General features: G+C 41.5%; 1 protein-coding gene across 2 annotated transcripts in view; it reads right to left on the reverse strand.

The window, feature by feature from the left end:
- PHLPP2 (PH domain and leucine rich repeat protein phosphatase 2) overlaps positions 1-6,932 on the reverse strand; it is a 67,707-nt gene extending 60,775 nt beyond the window's left edge. Inside the window, exon 1 of one of the 2 annotated variants that reach the window (XM_079117734.1) lies at positions 6,733-6,932. In XM_079117734.1, the coding sequence (XP_078973860.1) occupies positions 6,733-6,831 (99 nt within the window). In that variant the 5' untranslated portion in view covers positions 6,832-6,932. Of the gene's footprint in view, positions 1-5,819; positions 5,891-6,732 lie in introns of those variants that run through there. The other variant, XM_079117735.1, reaches the window with a different exon arrangement.
- Between the last annotated feature and the right edge of the window lie 4,227 nt (positions 6,933-11,159).

An 11,159-nucleotide genomic window follows, 5' to 3' on the forward strand; every position in this document is an offset into this window, starting at 1 on the left:
CCCAGTACCTCACACATGCTCTACCACTGAGTCACAACCCCAGCCCCTCACCCCACCTATTTTATATTCACCAATTCTGCTCAACCATCCCCTTCTCCTAATGGAGCTTCTGCCTCTGCAATGCCCATTCTTAACCTGAATAATAACTTTCTTTTCAGCCAGCTGTTCATGCTTCCATCCATGATGTTCTCTGGTCCTCTTCTATTTTCAGTAAAGTGTCAAAAAAAAAAAAAAAAAAAAAAAAAAAAAAAAAAAACACTTATGTACCTAATAACCAACTTGCACAAATTTTTTACATTTTGCCATATTTAGTTCAAATCATCAATCTAAAGAAAATATATATAATTCCTTCCTTCATATACAACTGAGGTTACCTGGAACCCCACAATCCCCTACCACTCTCTCTCTCCCTAGGAACACAACTGTATTTAGTGCTTATCATTTCATACATTTTCAATGTTTGCCACATATGAATACTAGGAAATATTTATAGAATTGTCTTACCTGATTTAAAACTTTATCTAAACATTAACATACTTATATTTCACTCTGCAATTTTATTTGGTTCAACACTGACTTAGAGATATATGTATATTAATATACCCAGTTCATTAATTAAAATAATATTCATTATACGAATACACTGCAATTTATCCACTGTCCTACTGACAGCATTCGATTTTTTTTCCAATGCTTCACTGCTGGAAAAAATACTGCAATAAACATTTTGACTTGATCGGGCTTTTGTCTTGTCTCCATTTCTCATGTCTCTTGTCTCTCCCAATCCCCACTCCCCACTCCAGGTTCCTGTTGAAGTCTGCGGGCCGGGACCCCCCCCCCCCCCCCCCCCCGCAGTACTGGGCTTGAACCCACGGGTAATCTACTAGTGATTACAGCCCCACCCTTTTTACTTTTATTTGAGACAAGGTCTCACTAAGTTGTTGAGATTGGCCTCAAACTAGTGATCCTCCTACCTCAGCCTCCCTAGTAACTGGGATTACAGGTTATGTGTGATCACATCTGGCTGTACATGTCCATTTATGTATATTTTTAAGTTTCTTTATGGTCCTAACCCTCTGCTTCATATTCCAAATAAGTAAGTACAGTATTGGCACAATACTGCACAAATATTCTTTCCATTTCTGACATGTTTCAAAAAAATTAATGTGGCATTTGATAACCTAGGAATGTAAAATTCACATATGTATTGTGAAGTCACTCTCAAAACAAAAACAGTCAATATAACAAAAGTCCAAGTCAACATTTGCCTGTTCTATTTTTATGATGGACCATTTCTGCTCGCTTTAATCAAAAAGAAATTTCCACTGATAAGTAAACCAACATACTTCCCGTTTCATTTCCCACTGCCCTTCACTCTGTGTTTCAGTCATATCCAACTATTTACAGCTCCCCAAATACACTATTCCACAACGCTGTGACTGAGAAACATCTTCCTTCTACTTGTTCACGTGACGTTATTCTTTAACTCCACTCAGACATCGCAATCACTCATCTCTTCTCCCCTCCTTCCTTGAAAGAATGACACTACTCTCTCAGCAGAACTTCTTCACCTTGAAAATACTGCTGTTTATTCCATATTTCCTCTCCTCCACTGAGCCTATTATAGTATCTTAACAGAGTGCCACAGAGTTATATGCAGTACCTGAGCTCAATTAACTCTGGTAGGAGGCTGAACAAACTTTGAAACACATTATTCATTTTTGTAGAGAACCCTACAATCTTTTCTTTGTATCAGCTACAAAGTGAAAGGGAGTAAATAAAATACTTTCACTAGTATAGTTCATTGAAAAGCAGAAATACCTATAAATAAAGCAAATGCTAGTTTTACTGAGATTAAATAGTTGAGAGTTGAAATTAAATTTCTAAAGATGGTAAAGAAAGAGGAAGGAAAAGCTAACAGGCATTCCCACGTGGAAAGAAAGAAAAACAAGCGTGAGAATGACCCCACTGTTTAAATTTAGGATAATATGAGCAAACTCATCATTTTGCAGATCTTGGAGATCTGGGTACAACTACTCAAAACCTGAAGATTATCAATTATAACTTCATGGAATTAGGACAAATCCCTGCTACAAGTGGGAACTAGGCCTCTCTTTTTCCATCAAATGTATTTTCTCAAAGCTGAACATTTCAGAATTAATACTGAGCTTTCAAGTTTTTATTTCATACATACAAGGGACATCACATTTGTACCATTCATTCATTTTATTCACTGAATGGTTAACTACTGGTTAATTTTTAATATTCCTTACTTTTTAATCTTTGAGAAACATTAAATGGTCTCCCTGTCACATACTCTACATGATAGAGTAACGTTTACACAATAGCTCTGCTTTCTACATTAAGCGAAGAGAAAGACCAAGTAGATACTACTCCACACAATCACCAAAAGGTTTCTTTAAAAAAAAAAAAAAAAAAATTTTTTCTAAAATCAAATAACAGCCCACTGAACTTCACAATTTAAAATTATCAAGAAAGCCATCAGGAAGTATTATATTAGTTTACACATGATCTTTCTTCTGGAAGAACTTTTACTAGTCATTCATAAGTGTGCTTATATATTCCCTTGACTATTAAATTCCTTAAGGAACTTTACCTCATCAAAATATATGTATATATGTTGTTGGTCATCCTTTACCTCAGAGGATTTATCTCCTACCCATGTGATATATTCTACGCTGTGAAGACAAACAGCTGTTAAAGCTTTACTAGATAGCATTCTCCTGAATCTGATCATTGGCACTGAAAAGGACTGGAGAATATGCAAAGTCTTACAGGAACAATCTAGACATCTGTTCCACTATTACTAGCCAAGGCTGAATTACCTACTGCTTCCTTCTCAGGAGTGTCTTATTCCACTGCCTAAAGCATCAGGTAACTGCTGGAGAGGACTTCTTACCAACCAGGACTACAGATGATAACGTCCTCTTGCCGCCTTCAGCTTTTAGAATGAGCATTCCACTGGAATGGCTGGATTGAGAACACTTAATTTTCTCCCTTACTTTTTTTTCCAGGTACCAGGGACTGAACTCAGGGGCACGTGACCACTGAGCCTCATCCCCAGCCCTACTTTGTATTTTATTTAGAGACAGGGGTCTCACTGAGTTGCTTAGTGCCTCGCTTTGGCTGAGGCTGGCTCTCAACTCTCAATCCTTCTGCCTCAGCCTCCCAAGCTGCTGGGATTACAGGTGTGCACCACAGCACCCAGCTTCTCCCTTACTCTTATATAAAAGCTGTTATCACAAACTTCTCTAAAAGGGAGCACAACTCTAATCACTTCTCACAACAAACAAGCATAATAGAGTACATTAAAGATTTAAAATGCTTTTAGAAAGCAAAAATTTTTTTGAGTAAGCCATGAATTGAAAACCCACAACTTCACTTTTACATTTTTAACTCTCTAAAAAAGAAGATGAATATTAGGCCTATAATCAGTTCAAAGGCGCCCACATACCTTAACTCTAAAATATCCATGGTGAAAACAAAGTCTGGCAAAGTAACTCTCCCTCTCAGTAAGTTCTATTAGGATGTGAAATACATGAAGATAGGAAATGCTTCTGTATTCAAAATTTTAAAACAATAAAGGCTCATCTCTGAGATATAAATGTTCTGGAATATTTTGGAACATATGGGTGAGATGACATAGGAAAAGGAAAAATATTTCAGTCATTTAAAAATGTGTTGGGGGCTGGGGTTGTAGCTCAGTGGTAGAGTGCTTGCCTATCATGTGTGAGGCACTGGGTTCTATTCTCAGCACCACATACAAAAAAATAAAGGTTCACTGACAACTAAAAAAAATTTTTTTTAAATGTTTTGGTATCAGCTGTTTCTCCTAGTGGAAATGGCCTGCATTCTCCCTTGAATGTGTATGCCTTATTTTTTCCCCAAAGCTTCTCACTGTCAAGATGGCAACAATGTCCCTTGAATATATATATATATATATATAGATATAGATATATATATAGATATATATATATATCTTACTTTACCCCCCCCCAAAAAAAGTCTCCTCTTTGAGACAGTCCACATTCTCCCCTGAATGGGTAACTGTTTTCCTAAATAATTATGTCTCTAAAAAAAGAAAGAAAGAAAAAAGAAAAAAAAAAAAAAACAATTGATATTGATTTATAAACCATACACCCATATTATTTTAATAAAAACTTAAAACTGTTCTTTTAAAAAAAAAAACCTCATAGCACTCACAAACTAGATTAATTGTAACACATATCTTCTACAGACTAAGTTTAAAAACCTTGTAAAAAAACTGAAAAATTTACTAATCCTATGCTTCAGCAATTTGAGGGTTTTGTTGTTTGTTTTTTGAAATGTGGTCTCACTATGTTGCTCAGGCTGGACAGAATTTGAATTCCTGGGCCAGGGTGATCCACCCATTTTAGTCTCCTGAGTAGCTAAGACTACAGGCATGCAATACCACATCTGTCACAGGGAGCACAGTTTAAATGAAATAAGCCAAAACCCCTTATAAAGATGGAAGTTGATCTAGTCTGGCTTTTTATAAAGACCTATATTACTTGATCATAATGATGTTCATTATTTGATAGTAAGTATAAAAGAGTTACAAAAATAAAAAGGTTTTTCTGTTTTGTTTTGTTGGTGCTGGGAATTGAACCCAGGGCTGCTAGATGCTAATAAGCACATGCTCTACCACTGAGCTACACCTGCAGCCTGGAATTCTTTTCTGAAGGGTCTTCAGAGAAAAATATGTAAGTGATTATGACTCTCTTTCCAGTTCAGAAAGTCATCTGTTTACTTATGCATTCTTTTCCAGTTTCACTTGACAAAAATTCAGCCACTCTGCTACTTAAGAGAATGTCTGTCTGTGGAACACCCAGCACCTATTCTCCATGACTATCCCATTTACTTGCAAGGATCACAATGTTAATTAGATGTAGCAAAGCAAAGGATGCAAAAGCCTTAGAGACAGCCTCTCACAACAGAAACTCAGTACCAGAATCAAGATCACTGCAATCTTTCAAATGGTTCCCAAATTGGAACTTCAGGGAACCAGTGGAAAATTGTCTTCAATCAAGTCTAATTCTCAATTCCTCTCACAATTCACTCTCTCACCACCAAAAAATTAAAAACAACAACAACAACAACAAAAAAATCCCAAAATTGTTTACCTTTTAGGCCAGAAGGCATTACCTATTTCTCAGACCTGCCATTCCCTGATAACCCAAGCTAGTTGAATTTTTGTTTTTATTGAGTTCATGCACAATTTACATTTTGTGACTTTACAGCTTTAAATATCCAAAAGACGTTGGGTAATTACATTCCAACGAGGGTAAATAAATCTCAATAAATCAGTTTAAGGTTTATGAAGAAGTCTGAGTAAATTTTGAAGTTATTTAAGTCATCATATTACAAGACTTGAAGATAACAAAAAATGTCTAACGTGTTAGAGAACTGGTTTATGATGCTTCGTGGAGTCACTAAGTCCATCAGATCTATTTTTTTATGTTCTCATCTTTGGGATGTCCTACCAAAGATCTTAAAGAGAAGATACTGCTCAACGACAACGTTAATTAACATTTGTGGCCTAACCTAATTTTTTAACCTCAAGTATCTTCATCATTTTGCAAACTATTTTTGAAAAACATCAGATCTTCCTCCCCTGGGCAAGTTTTATCCCGCCGATTCTCCTTCTAGATAAGTCTTAGAGGAATTCCATTCCACCTCTGGAAGGACTCCTAGTTTACATATCTGACCTACAGAAAAATTTTTCAACTATTTCAAAGGCTAGTGGAGAATACCTAGTTAGCCTCCACAACCCCTACCTTTAGACATCGTTACCGTTCCTCCCTGGCCTTATGCATTCCTTCTGGATTTCAACTTCTTGTCAACACCTTCAAGGCTCCACTCACCCCTTGCCTGCATATTTTCATATCCTTCTACTCCCCCAATTCCTGGCAAAACACCCCGCTAGTTGCCTGTTGCATAACGCCCCCCCCCCCCCCCCCCCCATTACGGTCTCCCTGGATTGTCAACCCGCTCCCGCGAGCAGGAATGCCCCCTTCGGCCCAGCCCCTCCTCCCTTCCGCAACACGCCCGGCGAGTCCCCGGGAAGCAGCTCCTCCCGGGATTCTCCCTCCGGGCGGGGCGGGCCGCCTCCCCCGTCGCGTCTCGGAGCCCGGACTGGGTCGGAACTTGGATAGTAAGCCCCGAGGGCAGAGCGTGCCCGCTCCCCCGGCGCAGCCCGCGCACCCCGCGGCGCCCGGCCAATCACCGCCGCCATCCTCCCGCTGGGGTGATGTCTTCAGGTGTCCGGGGAGAGCCCTGCGTACTTGCAGTCCCGCTCCCTCCAGAAGCGGCCCGCCCTCGAAAGCCCCCCGGAGCCGGCCCCCGGGATCCGGGCGCGGCCGATGGAAGCAGAGGCGGGCGCGGGGAGGCGAAGGAGCCGGTGGGCGGCGGCGGCGAGCGGCCCGAAGGCGTGGGCCTGCCAGGCGGGTGGCGCGCGGCCAGGGATGGGCAGCGGTGGGGACCGAAGCGGCTGAGGCTTCGACTGGAGGCGCCGCGCGGGGGCCCCGGCCCGGACAGCAGTGCCCAGGCTGGGTGTGGGGCTGCTGAGCCGCGGAACCGACTGGCTGACGCGGGGCGGGGGTCGCCAGCTGCCTCCGGCACCAGGCGGAGCGGGAGCGGCCTCGACCCTCTCCCTCTCCTCCCCAGCCGCGCGCTCGCCCGCCTCCTCACCTTCAGGACCCGGATCCCGGCCGGCCGGCGGTTCGCGGGCGCTTCGGGCGGCTCCGGGGGCTCCAGCGGGCCCGCGGGCCCCGGCTCCACCTCCCCCATTGGCGGCCGAGGCTGCACAGGGACGCCCGGCCGGCGCGACGGCGCGCGGAGCCTCGGCCGCGCGCGCGAGCAGCCGGCGGCCCCGCCCCCCGGGCCCCGCGGCCCCGCCCCGGGCCCCGCCCTTCGCAGCCCCGCCGGACCTGCGTAGCTGCTGGCGCGGCTTGGCCCGGCGCCGCGGAGCCGCATCCCGGCCGGCGGGCGGCGGAGGGCTGGGCGGGCGGAACCTGGCATCATTGAAGGGTGGGCCTCCGCTGCCCGTCACAGTGGATTTGGAGAACTGGGGCGTAGGGAGTGGGATTTGCCGCTACCCGCCCTTCTAATAGCGGCCGAGGTAGGGGCAGGTGGGCCCTGCACCTGCCAGTTGCGACAGGATGCAGCCCTTCTCTGAGGGTGGCTCTTGGAACTTCCCTCTCCGAGATATTTCCTCTTTCTACTCCAAAACCGGCCTGCCACCCCCACTTTAAAAGCCATTGAACCAACTGTTAAAAATACTCGCCTTAGCAAGGTCCTTTCCCTTAATTGGAGATGCTCACGACCTTCGGCAAATTCGACCCAGCCTCGTGTACAGTCACCTCACCTTCCCAGCCATATTCCAATTCCCTTTTCTCATGTAGTAAAATTGTCGAAACTCTGTTCTTAGCCTCAAGCAGTAATGTCTGTGAGTCATTTTATTATTTGCAAGATTAATTCAGAAAAACCTTCCAAAAGTTAATTTTGTTGTTGTTGTTCTTGGGGTGACGGTATTTTCGTGTTCAGTAGGCCAAATTTGTCGTCAGCCTGATTCCAAATCTCAGCTCTATGGATTATTAGAATTGTTTGATCTAAGCTTTCGATTCTTAAACTGTGAAAGAGACTAGTATCTGCCCAGCAGTTATAAAGATTGAGTAATGTATACAAAATGCTAACATATAATCGGAGTTCACTGTAGCTTTTATAATTCCGAAATTCAAAATTTAAGATTCACTCAGTTTTCCAAAAAGAACTCTCATTAATTCCTCCTAAATTTCCCTACAAGCCTTCTAGTCTTATGGATTTTTAGGGATTCCTCTCACACAGGTAAGCAACTTGTAAGAAACTAAACAGCAAAAACCTGAATTTCTTGACCTTTGAGTAATTGTATCTCATTGTCCATAGCTTCAGCTTGCCTCATGTAAACCTAGATTATTTTAATTATAGGCTTAAGAGAGTTTGAAATCTAACAGGGCAGCCTGTGTCCCCCTCTGAGATATTTATGCAACTGAAGATATTTTACATGCTAAGACAAAATTCTATTCTTGAAGGTTCTAACCCCACAAATTATTTCTTCTGTAATAGTATAATCAATATTTTCTCCCTTCAAATTAATTAGTTTGCATATATCAAAATTTCAATCTCCAAGCAATCATGTATTGGTCTCATTAATGCATTAAAATGACTTTGTCTCTCTTTTTAATTAATGGGATAGTACCTCTTTTAAGAGGGGAGGGGAAAAGTCACTAGCCCAAAAGTTCCAGAGGATCATTTATGATACTTACTTTTAAATGTCCCCATGATTAAAAGTCCAACTCAGTAGTGACAACCGGTTGATTATTTTCTTTTCAAGTCATGTATATGCAAATCTGGTATAAGGTGGAAAAACGTTCTTACATTGGACACCTGGGTGGCAAATTTCTCCCTTGAAATTATTTTCAAGAAAGCTACTCAGAGCCAGGCACACTGACTGTAATCCCAGCAGCTCAGGAGGCTGAGGCAGGAGGATCCCAACTTCAAAGCCAGTCTCAACAATTCAATGAAGCTCTAAGAAACTTGTGAGACCCTGTCTCAAAATAAAATATAAAAAGGGCTGGGAATATGGTTCAGTGGTTAAGCACCCAGGGTTCAATCCCCAGAACCAATTAAAAAAGAAGAAAAAAAAGGAAGAAGGAAGGAAGGGGAGTTTGGGGTGGGAGAAGGAGAGAGGGAGGGAGAAAGACAAAGAAATGGAGCAAACTACTCAATGTCGTTGGATTTCCACTTCCGGATTTATTGGATAATTTTTTCTGGCAAGTACTCTGGTGTAACCCAGTACAGTGGTACATACCTGTAACCCCAGCAACTCAGGGGTTGAGGTAGGAGGATCACAAGTTGGAGGCCAGCCTTAGCAATTTAGGAAGGCCCTATCTTAAAATAAATAAAAAAGGGCTGGGGATATAGTTCAATGGTAAAGTATCCCTGGGTTCAATCCCCAGTACCGAAAGAAAAGAACACTGGAACTCTGGTGTATATGGGACAAGCACCAATATGGAGCCAGAAGTAGACTTAACCAGGGGTAGACAAGTAGTAAGAAAAAAAAAATTTTTTTTCAGAATAAATACTCCTACAAGCCTGTTTCTTGAGGTAATACACATTACTTTTTCCAGATCTCAGGTGGACACTCTTTACTGATTTATCACAAGAAAGTAAAAGATGTTGTCCCAGGACCAAATTTTGAGTTCATGCTAGTGAAGAGCACTGGTAGACAGTTATCTTTAGTAATGGGATACTAAAGGGAGGGATAAAATCACTAGCCCAAAAGTTCCAGAGGATCATTTATGACAGTTACTTTTAAAGTTTCCCATGGTTAAAAGTCCAATTCAGTAGTGAGTGACAACCAGTGATTTTCAAGTCATGTACTGTCATTAACATTGTATATGTTGTTTCAAAGGTCACACATTCATGCTCTCCCCCAGTTCAAGGAAATGTGCATTATGTATGCCAAGGGTTACATAACTTTGATTTCTGGAAATGGTAAGCAGCTGAGACTAACCCTAAAAATAAATTCCTCTGGGATTTTTTTTGAAGGGGGGGTACAGAAACCCATCTGCTGTCAATGCAGGTTCATCGTTACAAAAATCAGTGTTTGGATCATGCCAAGAGACAGAGAAGTCATTAGAAATCCTCTTCTCCATATCCTCCCTATGGCAGCTATGCACATTCCCTGCATCCCCTTTTCCCAATCTTCACTATAAAATGGGTGGGAAACCTGGAGAAGGAAAGCTCATGTCGATCAGATTTTTGTACAAGTGCCAAAAGAGACATATGTCTTATTCATAAGTCTTATCTATAATTAATAGTTCCCACTCTGTCAATGATCACAAAATCATCTGTAGGCCTAAATCCATGGTTTGGTTTTGGGTTTTGTTTTTGTTTTTGTTTTTTGTTTTTATTTACCACCGATTAAGCAGATTTAGGCATTTTTAAATTTTGGTTCCCCAAATAGACAATATTTACCTGGATTCAAAGTTTGAAAGAAATTTGTCCTTGAATATTTTTTTTTTCCTTTTGTTTTTGTTTGTTGTTTGTTTTAATTTGCTAGGGATCAAACCCAGGACCTCCTAGACAAGTACTCTACCACTGAACTACAACTCCGGCCACTGAAAATTTTTGTTTTTCAAATATGAGGATAGATAAGCAACTCAGAAGGCTAAGGCAGGAGAATCACAAGTCCAAGGCCAGCCTCAGCAATTTAACAAGAACCTGTCTCAAAGTTAAAAAAAAAAAAAGATTTTTTTTTAAATTTAAAGGGGGTATTAGGGGGTATTAGGGATGTAACTAAGTGATAAAGCATGTATTTTGCATGCACAAGGCCCTGGGTTCAATTCCCAGAACACCAAATGTGGGGACAGTTGAACTGAGTGAGATCATAGGATAGAAAAACCTCAAAGTGATTAAAATTAGTTTGGTTGGTCCTTCTGAATTGAAGTTGAAATCTGAGCACTGTTCATTGTACTGTTAAAAAATGTCTGGTGTCTATTTATTGGCTATACTTTTCTACTGTAGCTTTTATATTTTCATCTAATTACATGTAAATGAACGTCTCAACTGAAAATATTAGAAACAAAAATGAATTCTAACTAACCATATAGAAGGCAAGATTATAGAAATGTTACTTATCAAACTCTGCCAAAGGGCACTTCTGCAGAAACCAGATAACTGCCAAGGCCTACACCCTTCCCTTTTTGAATCAAGCAATAGTCACATTCTCCCCTTTCTCAGTCAACTTTCAGGGATCATGAGAGTAATAAAAAACCTAAAGCTTTAAACCTCCGAGATGAAATTCATATTATTTTTTTTTTTTTTAAATTGGATGGGATGGGCACAGTGGCACACATCTAAAATCCCAGCAACTTGGGAGGCTGAGGCAAGATGATCCAAGTTTCAGGCCAGTCTCAACAATTTTGCAAGACCCTGTCTCAAAATAAAATACAAAAGGGGCTGGGGATATAGTTAGTGGTAAAGCATCCTTGGTTCAATCCCTAGTACCTGCCCCCCACCAACAAGAAAAAATTTGAAATATAACTCATTTTGGCTGGTCAAGCCTTTGTCTTCCC

This window comes from Sciurus vulgaris (assembly GCF_902686455.1).
Source record: "Sciurus vulgaris genome assembly, chromosome: 17".
NCBI lineage: Eukaryota > Metazoa > Chordata > Mammalia > Rodentia > Sciuridae > Sciurus > Sciurus vulgaris.